Source organism: Brassica napus, chromosome A9, assembly GCF_020379485.1.
Source record: "Brassica napus cultivar Da-Ae chromosome A9, Da-Ae, whole genome shotgun sequence".
In the NCBI taxonomy this organism is placed as follows: Eukaryota; Viridiplantae; Streptophyta; class Magnoliopsida; order Brassicales; family Brassicaceae; genus Brassica; species Brassica napus.
In genome coordinates, this window is record NC_063442.1 from 42,670,048 (window position 1) to 42,694,238 (window position 24,191).

A 24,191-nucleotide genomic window follows, 5' to 3' on the forward strand; every position below is an offset into this window, starting at 1 on the left:
AACCACCTTCTTTCGTTACATAAAATACAAAAAAAAACATCAATTATTTGAGTAACTAAGACATGTTTGACATATAACCAATACAAGAATTACGTTACATCATGATATTTATATGTTACATTCATCAAAAGGATGTGTTGATGATGCCCAATAAAACAAGAATCTGACAATATAATATATCTTTCTGCGTTGTAGCCTTAAAAGGCTGTAGATTATCTTTAGATCATACGTTGAAGATCTTGGACAATTTCTGATACAGACGGTCTGAATCCTGGTTCCATCTATAAATTATAAAACAAGTCAAAATGGGTATTGTCAAAAACTGTTACTTGACATTGCTTTCTCACCTAGTATGGTAAAAAAAAATTTACCTGGAGAGAACGTGATATGATATCTGCAAAACGTGACAAAGATTTCACTGAATATGCTCCATGTAACGACGGATCAGCCATTCTTGTCAACGCATCTATGTCATGAAGCCGTGGTATAGCCCACTGAGCTAGTGTCTGATCCCTCCGCCTTGTCCTGCACAAAAATAAAGTGAGACATTGCTCTCTTTAAGTGTCATAATCTTTTATTTGTCTTTTTAGAGTTAGCTATAACCTGTCAAATGGTCTGCTTCCAGTTAGCAGTTCTAACATCACAACCCCAAGGCTGTACACATCGCTTTGACAAGTGTAGCTTCCATACTCAATCTCAGGAGCCGCATAACCCGCCATCTAATAAATTTTATAAAGCAAACCATCAATCACTCCTATGTCAGGATTTGGGATCTTCAAAATTACGTAATTACCTGGCTCGTAGGACGTGGTGGTAACATATAAGCCAAACCGCTGTCTGCAACGCGTACTGAGAGCTTTCCATCAAGTAGAACCTTGGAAGACTTGAAGTTCTGGTGTACAACAGGTGGTTGACACACCTCATGAAGAAACCTGAAACCAAACACTCTAAGATCATCTACATGTTCTTAATATTAGATTGGTTGAGGTTTGTTTTAACTTACTGAAGTGCCTTGGCAGCTCCTAAGGCGATATTCATACGCACATTCCAAGTGAGCTTCTTGTTCAATTTGCGGTCCAAATGCAATGCGTCTTGAAGCGAACCATTAGGACAGTACTCATACACAAGCAGCCTTTGACCATACTCATTACAATAACCAAGAAACTCAAGTATGTTCCCTCGTTTCAGTTTCAAAACGTTTGAGACAAGATTGAGGAAGTCACCGTCGCTCTGCGTTCTGTTGATTGTATTGCTCAGCTTCCTCACCGCAAGAAACTACATATCACACAGAGATTTTTTAAAACATAAAAAGATTTTAATAAGAGTGCACAATAAGAGGGGACATTGTCACACCTTTCCATGAGGAAACACGGCTTTGTATACATTACCAAGCGACCCTTCACCGATGATATGATCTTCTGAGAAGCTGTTTGTGTATTGCTGAAGTGAGGAAACAGTGAAAACCGTAGCGGAAGATGAAGTATTCAAGCCAGGAGGAAAATGAGCAGTTCTCTTGGTAGCAGCAGCATCATTAGACTGGAAACGCCTCGGTGGTTGTTGCAGCGGTTTTTGTGTGACATTAACATTGTAATATGAAGTAGGAGGCATCGCTCTCCGGCTCTCTTCAGCCCTTGGTGGCGTAGGGTAGCCGTACAATCTGTCTCCGGCTCCATATCCATCGTATGGCTTAACCATAGGCTCCCTAGAAACTGTAATACAAAAGAAAGCCAATGAGCCAACACTCAAGTTTTGTTTTTTCTTCTTGGAAGGAAAAGAATCAGTGTACCTTTTGCCATAAAGGGGGTGGTTGGTTGAGATGGAGGCTTGTTAAAGTATGGTCGTTGGTAATCTTTACGAGCTTCAGGGATATAACGGTTATACTTCTTGTTTCTGTAACATCTCCAAAGTGTAACACACAGCCCGGATACAAGAACTATTACGGCTACTGAGGAGATGACTAAAATGATTCTCTGCGTGGACCAGAACTTTCCTGACCCTGAACCTGAAGGAGGTGAGATTTGCAAGGTAGGTTGCCCTGAGACAGAGTTCCAGGGATCTCCTCCTCCTCCATTATCAGAAGGTGGTGACCAAACAAGAGGTGGCGATGGTGGTGGTGGTTGTGGTTGGAGTGGAACAAAAGGAGCAAAAGGAGCAGGGGGGACACTGGAACCAGGAGGGATATGCGTAACAGGAGGAGGAGAACGGTGAGGAGTAGTAGGAGGAGGAGGAACAACAGCAGGTGGAGGCGGTGTTATAATTGATGTATTGAATGGAGTTCCATCTTTTCTGCAGTTATAATGAAGATAAAACATGAGTGGGCTAAAGAACCAAACAAAACATAATCAGTAAGTATACTTACTGGAAATGCGGAACTTTTAATAGATTTGGAGGTATAGGTCCTGAGAATAAGTTGTTTGCTACATTCCTGAACCAAAAAGAAGATAATCATAAACTATAGTAAGTTACTGAAGTTGGCTTTATGGTTAGAGAGTCAAAAACAAAGAAGATTACAAATCTGTTAAGAAAAGATCCTCTATAACATCAAGTGTTCCAATGAGCTTGTTGTCCTGGAGATACCTGCAAGTCCAACCACATTAGATATAGAAGCAATGGTAACAATATGTATTTAAAGTTTCATATTCCAACTTACAGAATCTTTAGAGCCGCCAAGTCTCCCATGGAGGGAGGTAAACGCCCCTCTAGTACGTTAGAGGATAAGTCCCTGCATTAGAAACTAAAACGTGTGAGTGAGAGACCAGGGAAGAGAGTAAAAGAAAAGCAGAAAAAACATACAGTTTTGTAAGCTTTGATAACTGCTGAAAGTAATCAGGTATCTCTCCAGATAGAAGATTGTTTCCCAATGACCTGAAAGGGAGGAGAAAAGAGTCTTGCTTTAAACCTAAGAAAACGAATCACAGATGCAAGAAACAGTATCTTTTTCTTTGACAAAGGCTTACAGCTCTGACAAGTCGGATAGAAAGGACAATGTAAAGGGAATGTTCCCAGTGAAGCGGTTGCTAGAGAGAGATCTGAAACAAGCAAAAGGAATCACATACAAGAGTAAGTGTTTTTTAAGCTGTTGAATCACAAGTGTTGCTATAAAGAATAGTCAGTTCTCAAACGTACAGGTTTCTGATGGTAGAAGGCAAAGCTTGCGGTATTGTCCCTGAGATATGATTGTTACTGAAGTCCCTGCACATTCAGTTGAAGGAAGAGAGAAAGAGTATTATGAAAAAGATCAAAAGAAACATGAAAAAGCTTTGCTTACATCACTTGGATTGATGAAAAATCAGCCAAGGTGTCACTTAAGCCTCCACCCACCTTCATGCCAGGTATCCTTCTGCAGCCAACAACAATAATCACACTGGTCAGGACTTGGCTAAAGCTGACTCTTAAGCAAACCATAGTAAGAGGTAAGAGAGAGAGAGTGAGTATACATTTCAGTGATGTTTGAAGAATCACAGACCACACCTTGCCACTTTTCACCACAAGGGTCTCCTCCAAAAGCAAGCCAGTGTGATAGAGATGGTGCTCCCAAAGTAATGTACAAGTTATTAATCGCCGAAACTGCAACATGTTAAACATCAAACAAACCCATCAAAAATCAACTTTCCAAAAAAACATTAAAAATCAAAGAGTAGTACTCTTAAACTAAACCCTAACAAGAACTTATATGTCAACTTTAGGGTTTTTTAGTCTGGACTCAGAGCAATAGAATCTGCCAATCTAAAGCCTTACAGACAAAGCTAATGTGTACACTAACAGTGTTGCAAGTCGCTTTCACTTTGACATAAACTCAAAATCTAGTTTGTTGAGTTCAATAAACCAAAAAATTTAAACAGACAAAGCAAAACCAGAAGTGGAAACTTGCAGACAGGAGAAGAGGGATTATTACCATCTCGTAGATTAGTGACTCCAGCCGAGAATGGCATTGTCAAAGCTAAAACAGAGAGAACAAAGAACACTTGTCTTCTTGTAAAGCTCATGACTTCAGCCTCCAATGAAGCTGGGAAAACCCTTGTACTTTTGGATTAGACTGTTTGTTTCCAAGAAAGCTTCAGGTATATAAAAATTTTAAGGTAATGTGGAAGGAAAAAACACAGAAAGGAGAAAGAAAAACAGGGATTTTCCTGATTGAAAGGGAAAGTGAAGAGTGAGAAAGAAAGAGGGAACCAGTTGGAAGAGTTAGAAAGAGAGAGAGAGAGAGAGAGTGAGATAGTAATAGTGTGTTTTGTCTCGAAGAACGAGCGGCTTTGTTTAACTCAGTTCAGGGTTTAGTGTGAAACAGAGGACAAAAATTCAAAGACTTTCACTCTATCTCTTGAGTCTTGTCCCCAATTTTATGTTGTTTTTTTGTCGCCATGCTCATCTAACTATAGTTTCTTGGTGTTATTTTATTTTGTATGGAAATGGCTTTTACTAATGCCATTAGGTATAACTAGAAGTGAATTATCATTTTCAGCAATCTATAAGAAAAGTGTTATGTTTGCCCAAGAACATAATAGAAAACATTCTCTGTTTACCTATTATATATGACATATATCATATACTCCAAATGATAAATACAAAGCTATTCAGTCTGATACAGAGTAACATGCTATATAATCAGATATAAATTATATGGACATTCAAGCTATTCAGTCTGATGGGCCATGAAACCATTGAAATGGATTGTATTATGAAAGGGGAAGAAAGTTTATTGAAATAATGAATTTCTGACCCCACACAGTCAGAAATTCTTTATTTTTCATCCCACACTCATGTTTGCTCTTTTGTAAATCAATGCTTATTGCCCCTTCATGGTGGTAAGAATGTGTGATTATCTTAGGAACATAAGCTGTTATCTTAGGTTAAAATTTATTACTCATAAAGAGTATGATTATAAGATCTCTAATTCCAAAAGAGTTGAGACGCATCTTAAATGCAAGGCTACTGAAACGAAAACACTAACTTTGCTACAATCATATCAACTACCATTAAACATCTAGATCGAGCAATATAGCAGCACATAACAGTAATAGCGGGTGGGAAGAAAGCTGATTAGAGCAAGAACCAAAAGCTGATTACAGCATGACATTAAATTGTGAAAAGTTACAAATGGTTGATTGATACATAAATAAGGAAACATGAAAAATTAAACAGAGAACAAACTTTCGAAATAATAAATACAATCTCCGGGGGTGGTAGGTGTGGAGACTACCTCAAAAGATTTGGTATTGAGATCATGTAGCATGAGTGGTTCCAAGTAGTTACGACCATGGAGATATAACTTGTTCTTCTCCAGGATTGCTACGGGTAAGGGCATGAGACCGTATCTGTCGAACAAAGGAAAAGTATTGGTGAGATCTATAGAACACATTTGCTTCCATGTCTTTGAAGAAGAATCCAAGGACCATATGACTTGCGTTGGCCACGTTTTCTCGGAAGCGCACAAACAGTCATCAAGGATGAACAAGACTACATTACTTGGGCGAGGTGCATCATCAGCAAAGGGAGCTTTACAGATGACTTGGAAAGTTTCAGCGTGGAGATCGAAAGACAAAACCTTTGTTTCTTCTACACAGTCGGTGAGCCAATAGAGTGACCCGTCAAAATAGACTGGCTTCTGGAATCTGAGAATAGGATAAGGAGAAGAAGGGACAAGGTTCCTCCAGGAGTGGGTGCTAAAGTCGAAAACTTCACAAGTGGTAACATTGTCTAGTCCGAATTTGGATGAATTATTATACAACCAAACAGGCTTGTAAGTACCACTCAACTTGTCTTTACCAAATCCAAGCTCATAAATTGGGTTGCTGCCAAAGGGCGGTCCTTTGTCGATGATACGACGTTGCAGGGAGGAAAAAGGAAAACTTCGATGCCATCGAGTGGCGGGATTCACCACGACGTTGGGTGTGTCAATACAGAAGAGGCAAACCAGACCGTCGCAACTACCATAGCAAAGCAAGAGGTTCGGAAAAGGGAACTTGACAGTACGGTATCTGCAAGAAGAAGAAGAGCCCAAGGCATGTTGAGCTACATTATCAGGAGGATCCTCGTAATAGGCTACAAAAAGGAGATCATGACCTCGTGATTGCCTGCGAAGGTTCAGCTGCCTTGACTGGAAACGAGGGGAATCGATTGTGGATATCCACTTCTTGGACACAGACCTGAATCTCCGCAGAGATTCCACGGGAAGTCTCTCGAGTATGAGCTCTATCACATCGTGTGGTAGCACTTCCAATTCCACACTCGAGCTGGAGCCACGTCTTCTCTTATCAGAGCCATGTCTTTTCAAAATTGAGCCATGTCTTCTTTTCAACATTGTATCTTTCTTGCCTCTCTCACCTTATTGATGATCTGAGAGTGTCTTTATATATGCAGAGCAGCCGACCTATAAGCATTGGAAAAAAGGAAACATTTACATTAAGAGAAAATAAATTTTCCAAAACTTTTTTCTCCCAGTCGAATCTTAATTATCGAAAATCTCATCAATTTGAAATCACAATTAATGAATAAAAGCTAAACATAATCACCTCACGCCATAGATCGCATCAAATGAGAATCGATTTCTGAATGAGGCTCTCACTAGAGGGATAGGGTCGCATCGGAATCCCAGAACAACGTAATTAGTTAGTTTACGGTTAAAATTCCATGTACTTTATACGGATCTATGGATTTTTGATGAAAAGAGTATTATGAAAAAAATCAAATTAAACATCAAGAAAAACAAGAAGCTTTGCTTACACCAGTTGGATTGATGAAAAATCAGCCAAGGTGTCACTTAAGCCTCCACCCACCTTCATGCCAGGTATCCTTCTGCAGCCAACAACAATAATCACACTGGTCAGGACTTGACTAAAGCTTCATTCTTTGGTGAGTCTTAAGCAAACCATAGTAAGAGTTGAGAGAGTGTACATTTCTGTGATGTTTGAGGAATCACAGACCACACCTTGCCACTTTTCTACACAAGGGTCTCCTCCAAAGGCAAGCCAGTGTGATCAAACAAACCCATCACAAATCAATTATCCAAAAAAATATTAAAAATCAAAGAGTTGTTGTACTGTTGAACTAAACCCTAACAAGAACTTATGTGTCAACTTTAGGGTTTTTTTAGTCTGGACTCAGAGCAATAGAATCTGCCAATCTAAAGCACAAAGCTAATGTGTACACTAACAGTGTTGCAAGTCGCTTTCACTTTGACATAAACTCAAAATCTAGTTTGTTGAGTTCATAAACCATAAAATTTAAACAGACAAAGCAAAACCAAAAGTGGAAACTTGCAGACAGGAGAAGAGAGAGATTGTTACCATCTCGTAGATTGGTGACTCCAGCCGAGAACGGCATTGTCAAGGCTAAAACAGAGAGAACAAAGAACACTTGTCTTCTTGTAAAGCTCATGACTTCAGCCTCCAATGAAGCTGGGAAACCCCCTTGAACTTGGATTAGACTGTTTGTTTACAAGAAAACCTCAGATAAATAAAGATTTTAAGGTAATGGGGAAGAAAAAAACACAGAAAGGAGAAAGAAAACAGGGATTTTCCTGATTGAAAGGGAAAGTGAAGAGTGAGAAAGAAAGAGGGAACCAGTTGGAAGAGTTAGAGCATCTCCAAAAGAAACTCTATAACTTCAAATATAGAGTTTTTTGCTCTCCAAAAATGAACTTTAAAACTTCAAATTTGAAGTTTTGAAGAGTGAAACTCCAAATATAGAGTTTCACTTTTCAAAACTTCAAATTTGAAGTTTCATCTTTTTATTTGCATTTTGGTCCTTACAATTATACATCATATTTATAATTCTTGAATATTTTTTTGTTTATTGTTTTAATCCTTAAGACTTTTATATCTCATAAATATTTCAAATTTTTTTATAAATTTAAGTTTTACACATGAAATTAAATAAAAAAAAAAATTGAAACAAGAATAATTATAATATTTTAAAACTAGAATTAAACAATAAGAATATTACAAAAAACCATGATAAAAACATATTAAAAAGACACATGAAGACATAATTATTACTCAAATTTAAATATTATAAAAACACTAATAGTCTGGTAAATTTGCTCCGGAACCTCCAAAATCTCCAAAATATTATCCAAACAAATTTTGTGTAACTGAAGATGATTGTTGTTGTTGCTCTTGACGCATTTTTCGTATGATTCTTTCTTGTTCAGATCGAATGTATTCACGAATATTAACATCATCGATAGAAGCTAAGTTTTTTAGCAATATTTTATTTTCCTATTTTACTTCTTTAAAAGCTAACTTTTTTGCTTCATTTTGCATTCATAATTCAATCATCTCGTGACATTTTTCCCTGCTTGTTGTACTTTCGTTTTAAAGATCAAGGATTTTTCGTTTGATGATATCAAACTATCAACAGCCATATTATGAGGATATTCGATTTCAAAAAATTTTGGCTCGTAATCTACAAATAAAAAATAAAGAGAATCATTTCTTACTTCGAAATGCACTAGTTGATCATATATGGAAGCATTATAGAAATAATTTTATGGAATAATATAGTATTTGCTTGCAGTTTAATATTTAATTATGCATTTTTATTTATAATTTTATATTTTAGTGTAAGATTTTTTAATTAATATTTCTGTAATATTTATATATATATATATACTAGTTATTTATAGAAGTTTTATGAATTTACATCAACTATGACAAATATAAGGACCATAGTGTAAAATATAAATAATTTTGAAGTTAGGTTTGAAGTTTTACTTTTGGAGAAAAACACATTGAAACTTCAAATATAGAGTTTTGAAAATTTCAAAATAGAGTTCCTTTTTGGAGATGCTCTTAGAAAGAGAGAGAGAGAGAGAGAGAGAGAGAGAGAGAGAGAGAGATAGTAATAGTGTGTTTTGTCTCGAAGAACAGGCGGCTTTGTTTAACTCAGTTCAGGGTTTAGTGTGAAACAAAGGACAAAAATTCAAAGACTTTAACTCTATCTCTTGAGTTTTGTCCCAGTTTTATGTTGTTTTTTGTCGCCATGCTCATCTAACTATAGTTTCTTGGTGTAATTTATTTTGTATTGAAAAGGCTTTTACTAATGCCATTAGGTATAACTAGAAGTGAATTATCACTTTGAGCAATTTATAAGAAAAATGTTGTGTTGTCCAAGAACATGAAGAAAACATTATCTGTTTAGGATTATATATCACATATTAACATATAAAATCCAAATTATTAAATATAAATCCGTTGATTCACTTATTAGATATGACATAGTATATGTGATCCGTTAAATAAATTTACTAAACAAAACCAAATGATACATAGTAACATGTTATATAATCAGATGGAAAATTTATTGGCATACAAGCTATTCAGTATTTCAGTGTGATGGGGCATGAAATGAAAGCAGTGAAGTGGAAAAGCTCTGCAAAGTTTTGTATTATGAGACAGGAGAAGAAAGTGATACCCCACAGAGGTCAAAATTTCATTATTTTTCATCCTACTCTCATGTTTGCTCTTTTCTTTTGTTAATCAATGCTTATTGCCTCTTCTTGGTGGTAACTGGTAAGAATGTCACTTTGTGGATCATGGGTTCAAACCTTTGTGTTAATGGGCTGATTTTTTTTTTGTCAAGTTTATTGGCTCTAAAATTATTAAAAGAGATCTTAACCCCAAGCATATATGGTAGTCAAGGCCAGCCACAAGTTGCGACTGTACTCTGTTCCAGAGGATGTCACGGCTCTAATGCATACTCTCTAGCTAACCCAAAACCAGCACTTACCCTCACCGTACAGTAGAAACCGTCCCATCTGGCTGAAAAGTTAACCTGGCATGCATAACAAAATATACTTACTGTTGGAGGGAGGGCACACAACTTGGCAAAAGGGAGCACACGATTATTGGAAGCTAATGGCTATGGTAGACACTGGAAAAGAGAGTAGTCTCCAATCTAGAAATTAGCAACTTAATCGAGCAATAACCAAAAGCTGATTACAGCAAAGAACCAAAAGCTGATTACAGCATGACATTAAATTGTGAAAAGGTTACAAATGGTTGATTGATACATAAATAAGGAAACATAAAAGATTAAACAGAGAACAAACTTTCGAAATAATAAATACAATCTCCGGGGGTGGTAGGTGTGGAGACAACCTCAAAAGATTTGGTATTGAGATCATGTAGCATGAGTGGTTCCAAGTAGTTACGACCATGGAGATATAACTTGTTCTTCTCCAGGATTGCTACGGGTAAGGGCATGAGACCGCATCTGTCGAACAAAGGAAAAGTATTGGTGAGATCTATAGAACACATTTGCTTCCATGTCTTTGAAGAAGAATCCAAAGACCATATGACTTGCGTTGGCCACGTTTTCTCGGAAGCGCACAAACAGTCATCAAGGATGAACAAGACTACGTTACTTGGGCGAGGTGCATCAGCAAAGGGAGTTTTACAGATGACTTGGAAAGTTTCAGTGTGGAGATCGAAAGACAAAACCTTTGTTTCTACACAGTCGGTGAGCCAATAGAGTGACCCGTCAAAATAGACTGGCTTCTGGAATCTGAGAATAGGATAAGGAGAAGAAGCGACAAGGTTCCTCCAAGAGTGGGTGCTAAAGTCGAAAACTTCACAAGTGGTAACATTGTCTAGTCCAAATTCGGATGAATTATACAACCAAACAGGCTTGTAAGTACCACTCAACTTGTCTTTACCAAATCCAAGCTCATAAGTTAGGTCGCCGCTGGCAAAGGGGGGTCCTTTGTCGATGATAAGGCATTGCAGGGAGGAAAAAGGAAAACTCCGATGCCATCGAGTGGCGGGATTCACCACGACGTTGGGTGTGTGAATACAGAAGAAGCAAACCAGACCGTCGCAGCTACCATAGCAAAGCAAGACGTTCGGAAAAGGGAACTTGACAGTACGGTATATGCAAGAAGAAGAAGAGCCCAAGGCATGTTGAGCTACATCATCAGGAGGATCCTCGTAATAGGCTACGAAAAGGAGATCATGACCTCGTGATTGCCTGCGAAGGTTCAGCTGCCTTGACTGGAAACGAGGGGAATCGATTGTGGATATCCACTTCTTGGACACAGACCTGAATCTCCGCAGAGATTCCACGGGAAGTCTCTCGAGTATGAGCTCTATCACATCGTGTGGTAGCAGTTCCAATTCCACACTCGAGCTGGAGCCACGTCTTCTCTTATCAGAGCCATGTCTTTTCAAAATTGAGCCATGTTTTCTTTTCAACATTGTATCTTTCTTGCCTCTCTCACCTTATTGATGATCTGAGAGTGTCTTTATATATGCAGAGCAGCCGACCTATAAGCATTGGAAAAAAGGAAACATTTACACTAAGAGAAAAGGAATTTTCCAAAACTTTTTTCTCCCAGTCGAATCTTAATTATCGAAAATCTCATCAATTTGAAATCAAAATTAATGAATAAAAGCTAAACATAATCACCTCACGCCATAGATCGCATCAAATGAGAATCGATTTCTGAATGAGGCTCTCACTAGAGGGATAGGTCGCATCGCAATCCCAGAACAACGTAATTAGTTAGTTTACGGTTAAAATTCCATGTATTTCATACGGATCTATGGATTTTTGATGAATAATGAATGAAATAATCGAAAGAAAACTTATAACAGAAGGACAGAAACAAAATTGAGTGGCTGCGTGTACTTAGGGTTACATGCGACGAAACGTAGAAGATGAATATGAAAAGACTATTTTGACCTCAACTAAAACAGAAAATAAAAGAAAAAAAGAGGCATTACAGCTTAGGACACTTTATGGAGTTTCTTTACACTTTAAGATAGGCCTGGACATTTTATCCGTACCCGAAGACCCGACCTGAAATCGACACAAAAAATCCGGTTTGGATAAGAACTGATCCGATCAAATTATCCTATCGCGTCTTGTTGTAGAGGATCCGCGGATTTTGGACCCGACCCGACCCAAACCCGAAACCCGATAGATACCTGAATTAATAATGTAAATTAAATAAAATGCATCAAAAGAGAATCAAAGATAGGTTATTTATGTAGAGAACATGGGGGTCAACCACTAAGAGACAACAAATTGTTGTTGTATCTCGCATAGTTTAATATATATACTCATTTTCATATAATAAAAACACAAATTTTGAATAAAATTTTGAATATTTTCGGATATATAAATATTTTCAGATATTTTTTTTGTATTTTAAGGTTTTAGATCGAACCCGAACCGAACCCGACCCGAAACCAAACCGAATCCGAACCGATAAATTCTAATTACCCGAATAGATCTAACTATCTAAGATCCGACCCGATCCGGACCCGGCACGATCCGAACCGACCCGAATCGAAAATTTGAAATTACCTATCAGATCTTAAACTCTTAGACCCGAAAAATCCGGATCCGAAAGGACCCGATCCGAATCCGATCCGACGACCCGAATGTCCAAGCCTACTTTAAGACACATCTTACTTGAAGAACACATTCACGATTTTCAAGAAGCTTTCTAGACAAAAATATCATCTTCTCAACAAAACGAAGCTATGGAAAATCGTTGTTTAGTTGTTGTGTTTAGTTAATAGTTATGACGTCTTGTTAGCTATTAGTTTTTTTTATTTTAATTTATTATTATTATTCATTTCATCCAATATTTTTATTTGATTTTTCTTAAAATTAAAAATATATAAAATAAATATAATTATTACAATAAATTGTAATTTTTTCTACTACATTTTAAAATCCACTTTCATAGATAATTTTTTTATATTAAAATTATATAAAATGTACGGACATAAAAAATATGGACATGGATAGCTGAAAAAATAAAAAACTCTTATATATAAGTTATAGTAGACAATAGACGTGAATTTATTTTTTGTGGACAAGTTATAATAAATAATATATTGTTAATTTTATATTAAACTTTTGTTTCATGTTAAATGAACACACAATCAAAATTGTTTTTACCGTTTTTCACAAATCATATAGTTTCTTGCTTGTTTCTAATTTAAACCATATAATGTTTCAGAGACAATCATTACGAAAATGTAGGTGAATATAGTTTGACCACTCATCTGAGTTTCTTTAAAAACTTAAATATGTGGATTGAAGAAAAATGGACACAAAAATGTGGATGAGACAAATGTGGACACGAGTTCATGTGAGCGAACAAATGTAAAATATCCACTTCAAATAATTCGAGTAATGGTGCACTAAAAAAAAGAATAATTCGAGTAATGGACTGGGGTTAGAGTTACAGTTACATACATGACATGTAAGTTATAAACACTATTTGATTTCGTTTTATATGAATATGTGTGTCATCACTGTATGTGAAATGATAGAGGGATCATGGCTCATGGGTATTTACTGTTATGTTGATCAAAAAAAAAAAAAAAAGGGTATTTACTGTTATGTTGTTTCTAAGGTTTCGAATGGTGACCATCGTTCTGCCCCGCCCCGCAGTTAACAATAACAAAAATCTCTACGTATACTATATATCTATATATTTTTATAGCTGTTAGAACCATACCGCAGTTGAACCGTTTGTCTCGCACCGCTTAAACCGCAGTCACCTTTCGGAGCCTAAATTCACATAGACAAATTTTGTCTCTTCTCGTGCCCAAATCATTTTGTTCTCGTTATACACTAGACTTTCATCCAATCACTGTTCAACATTTGGATATTGTAAATGCATATATACATATATATATATATATATATCTATATATATACATAATATACGGTATGTCAACTTAAATACAAATGTCAGTGATGATCACATGTATATCATTTATGTTGAGTCATAAAAGCATTCACTGATTCTCGACTATTTTCGCGTATTACCTGGAAACTAACCGTTTGTGCCAACCACTCTTTCCTCTTGGCAGTGGTCTAGAAAATTTTGCTGTTCTAAGCAAAATAATTCTTCTTTAAAATTCACTAATTCAATTGAGTTAGTTAAACTTTTCTTACAGATTATTTAGTTTGTATTTTTATTAGATAATATTGTTTGTAATTTTTATTAGTGAGTTTTGATTGATTTTGAAGATTATTATGCAAATATAATTTTTTTAATATCGGATTCTGATTTAGCATTAAAGACAGTGTTAAGGCGTTTAAAACATCATTAACCCAAAGACTCCTTTAAGGTCTTTTAAGTATTTTTTAAATAGTAAATGTTAGTTAAGAGACTTAGTTAAAAAATTTCTAATATTTATGAGATCCAATGCTAGTCTCTTAATTAAGGATTCTTAATAAAAAAATTATTAAACATTTTAGGATCATCACATATTGGACAATAACATTGCACGCCATTGATTATTACCATAAAGGTTACCAAAAAGGTTACAAATTATACAAGAGAATCCATAATATTTGTGTGGTTTAGCAAAAGATAGCATATACTTAGATTTATCAGAGCAAATCCTCTTATAGTAAGTTTAGTAGTACCTTTAGGACATGGGCAATTGTGCCTTCTGGCTTGGAAGCATATGAGACTTGGAACACTGCATTATGTCTGTTTGGATACATTTAATGGATCTTCTTTCACCAATACCTGCAGTTTTTACAGATTCTGAGAATCAGTCTTTCATCTTAGAGCATGATTATCGGGTGAGGGTTTCTAAAAAGATTAAATATAAGTTTTTTTTTTAAGTTTATTATTAAAGAAAGAGAATATAAAATAAAAAATGCAAGTGTTTTGATTAAAAAGTCCATCCAATGAATTACGTTTCCCATGACAGGACAGATGCAGAATATATCAATTTTTCTAAGAAAGGCTAAATGGATAGGTAATAGTTATTGACAAGATATATATTTCTTCGTATCCCGCAAACCATATGATTTGAATAAATTTGGTTTTCTAATGTACGGTTTAGTAATCATCTGATTTGGTTATTTCCAGTTCGCGCTAAAATGTTAAGATCGTTGCGAACGATCACGGTTTAAAGATCAATCAAAGGTCAAAGCTTTTGAGATTCTCTCTCTTTTGTCTTTTGGGGATGAACTCTATTTTGGCACGATTGTTTAATAGATAAGCTTTTTGTTTTGTTTTGTTTTACTGTACTTTATATCATCAAAAGTATTATCTGAAAAAAGAAACGAGAAAATACTTTAAGCATTGACGTTAAAAAGTTAAAACGTCCAGAAAATTATTACAACGATTTAAAAGATTAAAAAAAAATGACCACATTATTAGAATAAATTTGGTTATCTAATGTACGGTTTAGTAATCATCACAATTGGTTATTGCCGGTTCAGGCTAAAATGGTTAAAACGTTGTCAACGACTAGAGTCAAAGGTAAAAGCTTCAAAGTAGAAGCATTCTCCGTCTGCGTTTCCCGCGTACGATTCATCGTCTTCAACAAATTCGAGAATAAGCTTTGATCTCACAATCATCTTCGAGACGGAGGTTTTACCTGTGAGTCGATTTCTCATCTTATATCATGATACAGTTCTCAAGTTGGAGTACAAATTTAGGGTTTCTAAATCGGGGATTCAACTCTCTCTTTCTCCTAGTGCGATTTGCTTCTGTATGACTTCGATTTTCTCACCGTTCCTCTTACTTATCTCATTTCCATGTGCGATTTGCAGCACGAAGCTCTTGAGACTCTCTGTGTGTTGAACCTTCTTGATCTCTTTCGTCATCGTCTTTACCTGTGAGTCACTCGATAATACTGTTTTCCAATTCGATTACAAATTTGATTCTGAAGGTTTCCTCTCTTGCAATGTAGGTATTGAAATTCCATAAAGAGATAGATGGCTGAGGTATTGTTTTAACTTCAATTTACTGTTTCTTTGTAGACATTGTCAGTTTTTGATTATTGGTTGGTTTTGGCAGATCTGGAGCTTCAGCGACAATGAGTATCTCTTGTCAGTTTGCAAGGTAGATGATCGCGTTCGCTCAGTTCATATCCTAGATGCAAGCAGACACTTGGGAAAGTCTATAATAGCCTGCAGAGAACAGTTGAGGAGACTCCAACGCACAGATTGGACTGAAGAAGAAGACAAAGAGCTGTTGAAGCTCTGTGATGACCACACTGATCTAATCTTCATAGCATGTCAGATAGGAAGAACAGTAGACTCATGTTCTGCCAGGCTGAACCATCTGGTGAAAGGTTGGAAGACTAAAGAAGTCTACACCTTCTTTGGCGAGATGAGAGTCAAGATAGCAATCATATGTCCTCCTCAAAACTCTGCTTTTCTCCACCAAGGGACAGTCCTCGATCACATCAGAGAAAGTACACAAGTTGGCATTGGTTACAATCAGTTTGGCCACCTTTACTATCACATCGTTAGGATCTCAACTACCGAGGTAATAGTGTTTCTATTACAAATTTTTTTCCTTATTATATACTAATTTCTATTGATGTGATGTGATTGTCTTACAGCTTTTTAAAGAGACTCGCACTCAACGAGCCATGGAACTTTTGCTACCCCACTGCAAGGTCGTGAATAAAGGGGTCCATTCAGTGAGTTTCCATCTAAAGAAGTCAAGAGATGCGATTCTACGTGACCAAAAATTCAAGGATCTTAAACTGCAAGTATCTGTATCAGACTGGAACGAAGATCTACACATTCAGGTAAACAGTTTCTTGGTAATTCACTTCTACATTCATGCTTAATGTCTAAGCTTTTTTTTTGTTTCTCTCTAGATCTCTGGAGAGGAAGCTGCTTTCAACCAGACCTTTTGGTCTGTGTTTGCCATGCTGAAGAGCTGGTTCTTCAGAGGTTTAGAATCTCTCATTGTCTCACCTGCTGGTATCCTAGAGAACCCTCAAAATGCCCACACATCTGTGAAAAAGAATGTGAAGAAAGCAGCAACTCCTAAAGATAACTCTTCAGAACCAATTGAAGAGTTTAACCTCTTTCTCCAAGCAGCAATGGATTACCAGCCTAAATCTGAAACAGAACCTCCCAAAGGTTCACTCTCCATCAACCTCCTAAAGCATCAGGTTAGTTTCTTGGTTTTTTCAAGCTGCTTGTGCTTCGTGATTATTTTAACCTCTAGCAAAAATTATATTGTCTTGACAGAGAGTTGCATTAGCGTGGATGATACAGAAAGAGAGGACATGCTTTGGAGGGATATTAGCTGATGACCAAGGTCTTGGTAAGACTGTATCCATTCTTGCTCTCATGATGACAGAAAGGAAGAATGGTGTCTGTGATCAATCAAAAGGAAGAAGAGCAGCTGGAACTCTTATCATATGTCCAAGTAGTCTGATGAGGCAGTGGGCTGAAGAACTCCTCAACAAGATCTCTCCTGAAGCCAAACTTTCTGTTCTGATTTTCCATGGGTCTAATAGATGTCAAGATGCGGAGACGCTATCAAAATATGATGTTGTAATAACATCATATGGCACCAATGTGAAATCTGCTTGTGTGTTTGCTAGTCTTGCCTGGTATAGAGTTGTGTTGGATGAAGCGCAGATCATCAAGAATCATAAAAGTAACATCGCCTCTGCATGCTTTCAGCTTCACGCCAAGTGTAGATGGTGCCTATCTGGAACTCCCATCCAGAATTCTATCGATGACCTCTACAGCTTCTTTAGGTTCATCAAGTGTCAACCCTATTCTAGTTACTCAGTCTTCTGTGACAAAATTATGAAAGTGCTCTCGACGAACCCAACGGAAGGGTACGAGATACTTCAGGCGTTGTTGAAAACAACACTCCTCAGAAGAACCAAAGGTTAGTCAATTCAAAATTTTGATTTGATGTTTTTTCAAGGTTTTTTATGTGTTCTAATAATGTGTAGGTACGATAATGGATGGAGAACCAATCCTCTCTTTACCTCCCAAGTCTACTGAGTTGAGAAAAGTGGAGTTGAGTAAAGAAGAAGTTGATTTCTACAAGGCCTTAGAGAAGGAGACACGGGGATTCTATAAGGTATGACACCTGTATTCAGCATATACTCTTGTTGATATTAATGATATAAATATACAGCGTATGCTCTTGTTGTTTATAGATGTGATATATAAATATAAATATGCGTGTTATCAGGAAAAGGAAACAGCTACTGTTGTTATAAATGTGATGTGATATAAATATAAATATGCGTGTTATCAGGAAAAAGAATCAGCTGGGATGGTGAACAAAGATTTTAAAGAAGTTTTGGCCAGGCTGATGCGTCTTCGTCAAGCTTGCAATCATCCTCTTCTCGTATCCTCCAGTCTCCCAAGTACATCCTCCTCAGCTCAAATTGCAAAGAAACTTCCATTCGGTTCCTCCAAGCTGAAGGCTACACTAGAGATACTATCAGAGAGCTTGATTCAGAAAGGAGTTAAGGCTCTGGTTTTTACACAGTGGACAAAGATGCTAGACCTTCTTGAAGATAGTCTCAAAGAATCATCCTTTCAGTACCGAAGATTCGATGGGAAAATGTCCATGGAAGCAAGACATAAGTCTATTGAAGAGTTTAAGAATCTCCCGGAGGTAATTATCCTACTACTTAGAAAGATTTATTAAGTTTAAAGTTAGTGTTTTTCTGATCCTCTCTATTGACGTGAACTCTAGGCTTTGGTGTTTTTCTCTCTTTTCTAATGATCTTGCTTTACAAAAAGCATAGAAAGATTTATTAAGTTTAAAGTTAGTGTTTTTCTGATCCTCTCTATTGACGTGAACTCTAGGCTTTGGTGTTTTTCTCTCTTTTCTAATGATCTTGCTTTGCAAAAAGCATAGAAAGATTTATTAAGTTTAAAGTTAGTGTTTTTCTGATCCTCTCTATTGACGTGAACTCTAGGCTTTGGTGTTTTTCTCTCTTTTCTAATGATCTTGCTTTGCAAAAAGCATAGAAAGATTTATTAAGTTTAAAGTTAGTGTTTTTCTGATCCTCTCTATTCACGTGAACTCTAGGCTTTGGTGTTTTTCTCTCTTTTCTAATGATCTTGCTTTGCAAAAAGCATAGAAAGATTTATTAAGTTTAAAGTTAGTGTTTTTCTGATCCTCTCTATTCACGTGAACTCTAGTTAGTGTTTAAAGTTAGTGTTTTTCTATCACTGATGATCTTTGATCTTTGGTCTTTGTTTATGCCATGTGCCATTTAAATAACATGTTCACATGATATATATTTGTCATTTGTCTAACTATTTTTCTTTTGGCTAGGTTAATGTGATGATCATGTCTTTGAAGGCGGCTTGTGTCGGGTTAAACCTTGTGGCTGCTTCACTGGTACTTATCATGGACCCATGGTGGAACCCGACCACTGAGGATCAAGCGATTGATCGGGTTCATCGTATCGGTCAGACAAGACCCGTTAGAGTGGTGCGTCTCTTGGTAAGCAATTCCGTAGAAGATCGTTTGCTAAAGCTTCAGGTAAATGTTCTATGCTTTTTGGTTCACCTTGTGATATATTATTATTATAAGCTGACACAAAACTCTTGACAAACTCTTGCAGGAAAAGAAGAAAAAAATGGTAGCATGTGCCTTTGGAAAATGTGACCAGAGATTCTCTCTTGAGGACTGGGAGCATCTCCTAGTAGTTGATTAGGTAGCTACAGTCTCGTTGCTCTTCCAGATATGTCTTTTAGTTCAAACATATTCTTCCCCACTCACTATCCAGCGATCCAACATTATGCGTTCTGGAAGACTTGTCCTCTGCATGTCCAAAACATGTTGTTGCATTCTGCTTCTCGCTCTAATAGCCCCTTTCAAATTTCCACCTATAGCTTTAAAAGAAGAAAAGGCACAGAAACTGACATCAAAGACAATGTATGTTCAAGACTGCTTTGTTTCATGCAATAAAGAAGAAAAAAAACGGTTAGATGTGATCAAGACAATGTATGTTCATTCAGTTTCACTCACAGTCAACGTATATGTTCTTTATCCCTATTGTCTCATAATCTGGGGATGAACTGCCCCCTTGAGGTACTCCCCATTCTCTAAGACGACTGGTCATCCAAGACACTCAATCTTTTCACTATGCATTCATTCCCATCCTCAGATTGAGCTCCAATGGCTCAAGTTTCTGGAGCAAACCAACACAAACAGTTTCAAAAACGTTCAAGATTCATCTTTCACAGAACTTATGGACTAGTGCAATAGGTGACATACCGATATATCTCAGACCCAAACCCAAACACTATCCCGGCATATCACTGGTTGGCATTTATGACCATGAACTTGTGATATCAACATCTAAGCTGTCTAGTTTATCTCAAAGACAATAAAAAACCTTCAAGCCATCATCCAATCCACAGAAAAGGGTTTGTCCATCTGGATGAAAAGCAATTGAACGAACTCCAGTAGCCTGTGAAACAAGGGACACCACATGCCAGGAAGAAGATTAGTTTTGTTACATATTACGAAGTGTATCCAAATATAAATTAGTACTATGTCAGATTATTTGCCGACTGCTCTTGTTACAAATATAATTATAAATTTGTCAATGTATGAGGTCTTCTTTCAAGAGAGACAAACGACACCCTATCTCCACAACAAGTCATGTTATAAGTCAATAGACATCAAATGTAGTAGAACAAAACTTCACAAGCTCAGTTACCTCTGGTCTAGTAGATCCAATCAATTCAAACGTTTCCAAATCTCAGAACTTCACAGTCCTGTCAGCAGAACCTGAAGAGTGAAAGACGTAGTAAATGAAATCAGAAGATCTCAAAACAGAACTTGTAGATGTAATCAAAACAATTAACTACTAAAAATGAGCCACAAAAACTCACCAGTGGCTAGGAGAAACTCAAGAGGGTGGAAGTCTAGGGAACGGATAGGTCCATCATGAAACTTAAAGTCATGTAGGAATCAATCTCCAGCTTCCGTAATTAGAAGTTGGAGATATGAAATAAACAAAGAAATTTTCAAAATGTAGTAGTCACTACTACACCAAACTTCTCAAAGATCTTTAAAATGTCATATGACATGACAAGAGTTTTAAAATGGCCTAATACTAATAGGGTAAACACACTAATTACACAAATTTGAGGCTATGCAATCGTGGTCAGTGAGGTTATTTTAGTAAAGATCACAGTTGGTAATGATCTGTAACATTTGCGTATATTCTATTCAACTGAATTTTTATTAGGTAGAAATTGATTAACCTGGTTGTTATACAATTTTTTTCTTTTTCTTTGGAGCATGAGCACAACAACATGATTTATAAGTGCTTGCCATGTTTGGTGCTCTTATATCTTTAACATTTAAGCTTTACAATTTAAAACTAGATTATTATAAAAGAAACTTAACAAAAAAAAAACAGTTTTTCAAAAGTACATGAATACATAATTATCACACGAGTTATACGCACATTCAAAGTGAGCTTCTTGTTCAATTTGCGATCCAAATGAAGTGCGTCTTGAAGCGAACCATTAGAACAGTACTCATACACAAGCAGCCTTTGACCATACCATACTCATTACAGTAAACAAGAAACTCAAGTATGTTCCCTCGTTTAAGTTTCAAAACGTTGGAGACTAGATTGAGGAAGTCACCGTCACTCTGAGTTCTGTTTATTGTATTGCTCAGCTTCCTCACCGCAAGAAACTACACATCACATCACAGAGATATAAAATAAGATCTCAAGATGTTAATAAGAATGCACAATAAGAAGGGGGAACTATCACACCTTTCCATGAGGAAACACGGCTTTGTAAACATTACCAAGCGACCCTTCACCGATGATATGCTCCTCTGAGAAGCTGTTTGTGTATTGCTGAAGTGAAGCAACAGCGAAAACTGTAGCGGAAGATGAAGTGTTCAAGCCTGGAGGAAATGAGCAGCTCTCTTGGTAGCAGCAGCATCATTGGACTGGAAACGCCTCGGTGGTCGTTGCAGCGGTTTTTGCGGGATATTAACATTGTAATATGAAGTAGGTGGCATCGTTCTCCAGCTTTCTTCAGCCCTTGGTGGCGTAGGATAGCCGTAGATTCTGTCTCCAGCTCCATATATTTTCTGCAGTTATAATGAAGATAAAACTTTTGAGTGGCTACAGAAGCAAACAAAACAGATTCAGTAAGTATACTTACTTGAAATGGGGAACTTTTAATAGATTTGGCGGTATAGGTCCTTAGAATAAGTTGTTTGCTACATTCCTGAACCAAAAAAGATATCATAAACCATAGTAAATCCAGCCACATTAGATATAGAAGCAATGGTAACAATATGGATTAAAGGTTTCATATTTCAAAAAATCTATGCCACTTACAGTATCTTGAGAGTCGCTAACTCTCCCATGGAGGGAGGTAAACGCCCCTCTAGTACGTTAGAAGATAAGTCCCTGCATTAGATACTAAACATGTTAAGTGAAAGACCTGGGAAGCGAGTACAGAAGAGGAGAAAGCATACAGTTTTGTCAGCTTTGATAGCTGCTGAAAGTTATCAGGTATCTCTCCAGACAGAAGATTGTTTCCCAGTGACCTGAAGGGAAAAGAAAAGTCTTGCATTAAACCGAGAAAAATGAATCACAGATGCAAGAAACAGTATCTTTTTCTTTAACAAAGGCTTACAGTTCTGACAAGTCGGATGGAAAGGACAATGTAAAGGGAATGTTCCCAGTGAAGCGGTTGCTAGAGAGAGAGCTGAAACAAGCAAAATGAATCACATACAAGAGTCAGTGTCTTTTAACGGTTGAATCACAAGTGTTGCCATACAGGTTACGGATGGTAGAAGGCAAAGCCTGTGGAATTGTCCCTGAGATATGATTGTTACTGAAGTCCCTGCCCATTTCAGTTGAAGGAAGAGAGAAAGAGTATTATGAAAAGTCAAAAGAAACATGAAGAAAACAAAAAGCTTTGCTTACATCAGTTGGATTGATGAAAAATCAGCCAAGGTGTCACTTAAGCCTCCACCCACCTTCATGCCAGGTATCCTTCTGCAGCCAACAACAATAATCACACTGGTCAGGACTTGGCTAAAGCTGACTCTTAAGCAAACCATAGTAAGAGTTAAGAGAGAGAGTGAGTATACATTTCTGTGATGTTAGAGGAATCACAGACCACACCTTGCCACTTTTCACCACAAGGGTCTCCTCCAAAAGCAAGCCAGTGTGATAGAGATGGTGCTCCCAAAGTAATGTACAAATTATTAATCGCCGAAACTGCAACATGTTAAACATCAAACAAACCCATCAAAAATCAACTTTCCAAAAAAATATTAAAAATCAAAGAGTTGTACTCTTGAACTAAACCCTAACAAGAACTTATATGTCAACTTTAGGTTTTTTTTAGTCTGGACTCAGAGCAATAGAATCTGCCAATCTAAAGCACAAAGCTAATGTGTACACTAACAGTGTTGCAAGTCGCTTTCACTTTGACATAAACTCAAAATCTAGTTTGTTGAGTTCAATAAACCAAAAAATTTAAACAGACAAAGCAAAACCAGAAGTGGAAACTTGCAGACAGGAGAAGAGAGAGATTGTTACCATCTCGTAGATTAGTGACTCCAGCCGAGAATGGCATTATCAAAGCTAAAACAGAGAGAACAAAGAACACTTGTCTTCTTGTAAAGCTCATGACTTCAGTCTCAACTAAAGTTGGGAAACCCCTTGAACTTGGACTTGGATTAGACTGTTTGTTTACAAGAAAACCTCAGATAAATAAAGATTTTAAGGTAATGTGGAAGAAAAAAACACAGAAAGGAGAAGGATTTTCCTGATTAAAAGGGAAAGTAAGGAGCGAGAAAGAGGGAACCAGTTGGAAGAGTGAGAAAGAGAGAGAGTGGTAGTGTGTTTTGTCTCGAAGAACGAGCGGCTTTGTTTAACTCAGTTCAGGGTTTAGTGTGAAACAGAGGACAAAAATTCAAAGACTTCAACTCTATCTCTTGAGTCTTGTCCCAGTTTTATGTTGTTTTTTGTCGCCATGCTCATATAACTATAGTTTCTTGGTGTAATTTATTTTGTATTGAAAAGGCTTTTACTAATGCCATTAGGTATAACTAGAAGTGAATTATCACTTTGGGCAATTTATAAGAAAAATGTTGTGTTGTCTAGGAACATAAAGAAAAACATTCTCTGTTTAGGATTATATATCACATATTAACATATAAAATCCAAATTATTAAATGTAAATCCGTTGATTCACTTATTAGATATGACATAGTATATGTGATCCGTTAAATAAATTTACTAAACAAAACCAAATGATACAGAGTAACATGTTATATAATCAGATGGAAAATTTATTGACATACAAGCTATTCAGTATTTCAGTGGGATGGGCCATGAAATGAAAGCAGTGAAGTGGAAAAGCTCTGCAAAGTTTTGTATTATGAGACAGGAGAAGAAAGTGATACCCCACAGAGG

General features: G+C 36.7%; 4 protein-coding genes across 8 annotated transcripts; 1 reads left to right on the forward strand and 3 right to left on the reverse strand.

Annotated features, from left to right (window-relative positions):
• Positions 1-25: 25 nt before the first annotated feature.
• On the reverse strand, positions 26-23,664 carry LOC111208638 (protein STRUBBELIG). 4 transcript variants are annotated; one of them, XM_048741827.1, is made up of 16 exons: positions 23,313-23,664; positions 22,859-22,988; positions 22,692-22,763; positions 22,543-22,608; positions 2,958-3,029; positions 2,794-2,865; positions 2,651-2,722; positions 2,512-2,577; positions 2,360-2,425; positions 1,787-2,286; positions 1,354-1,709; positions 1,004-1,275; positions 794-932; positions 604-719; positions 372-525; positions 26-281 (listed from the first exon to the last, which is right to left on the reverse strand). In XM_048741827.1, the coding sequence occupies exons 1-16, from the start codon at positions 23,401-23,403 to the stop codon at positions 219-221; spliced, it is 2,307 nt and encodes a 768-aa protein (XP_048597784.1). In that variant the 5' UTR covers positions 23,404-23,664; the 3' UTR covers positions 26-218. The 4 variants fall into 4 exon arrangements, with proteins under 4 accessions (XP_048597784.1, XP_048597786.1, XP_048597785.1 ...); XM_048741829.1 differs by lacking the exons at positions 22,543-22,608; positions 22,692-22,763; positions 22,859-22,988; positions 23,313-23,664 and adding exons at positions 3,127-3,192; positions 3,269-3,340; positions 6,895-6,952; positions 7,287-7,520; XM_048741828.1 differs by lacking the exons at positions 22,543-22,608; positions 22,692-22,763; positions 22,859-22,988; positions 23,313-23,664 and adding exons at positions 3,127-3,192; positions 3,269-3,340; positions 3,438-3,567; positions 7,287-7,483.
• Positions 5,051-7,134, reverse strand: LOC106415299 (F-box protein At1g11270). Of its 2 annotated transcripts, XM_013855960.3 has the most exons (4): positions 6,895-6,952; positions 6,724-6,795; positions 6,513-6,564; positions 5,051-6,370 (listed from the first exon to the last, which is right to left on the reverse strand). In XM_013855960.3, exon 4 carries the CDS (start codon positions 6,299-6,301, stop codon positions 5,135-5,137), a length of 1,167 nt encoding a protein of 388 aa, XP_013711414.1. In that variant the 5' UTR covers positions 6,302-6,370; positions 6,513-6,564; positions 6,724-6,795; positions 6,895-6,952; the 3' UTR covers positions 5,051-5,134. The 2 variants fall into 2 exon arrangements, with proteins under 2 accessions (XP_013711414.1, XP_013711415.1); XM_013855961.3 differs by lacking the exon at positions 6,513-6,564 and having other exon boundaries at positions 6,895-7,134.
• Positions 9,950-11,696, reverse strand: LOC106415300 (F-box protein At1g11270-like). The gene is made up of 2 exons (XM_013855962.2): positions 11,407-11,696; positions 9,950-11,264 (listed from the first exon to the last, which is right to left on the reverse strand). The coding sequence occupies exon 2, from the start codon at positions 11,193-11,195 to the stop codon at positions 10,035-10,037; it is 1,161 nt and encodes a 386-aa protein (XP_013711416.2). The 5' UTR covers positions 11,196-11,264; positions 11,407-11,696; the 3' UTR covers positions 9,950-10,034.
• On the forward strand, positions 15,130-19,768 carry LOC106419850 (helicase-like transcription factor CHR28). Its single transcript, XM_013860693.3, has 11 exons — positions 15,130-15,367; positions 15,541-15,605; positions 15,681-15,714; positions 15,788-16,261; positions 16,338-16,529; positions 16,602-16,901; positions 16,981-17,635; positions 17,703-17,833; positions 18,014-18,379; positions 19,049-19,258; positions 19,341-19,768. Exons 3-11 carry the CDS (start codon positions 15,706-15,708, stop codon positions 19,431-19,433), a joined length of 2,430 nt encoding a protein of 809 aa, XP_013716147.1. The 5' UTR covers positions 15,130-15,367; positions 15,541-15,605; positions 15,681-15,705; the 3' UTR covers positions 19,434-19,768.
• Positions 23,665-24,191: the final 527 nt, after the last annotated feature.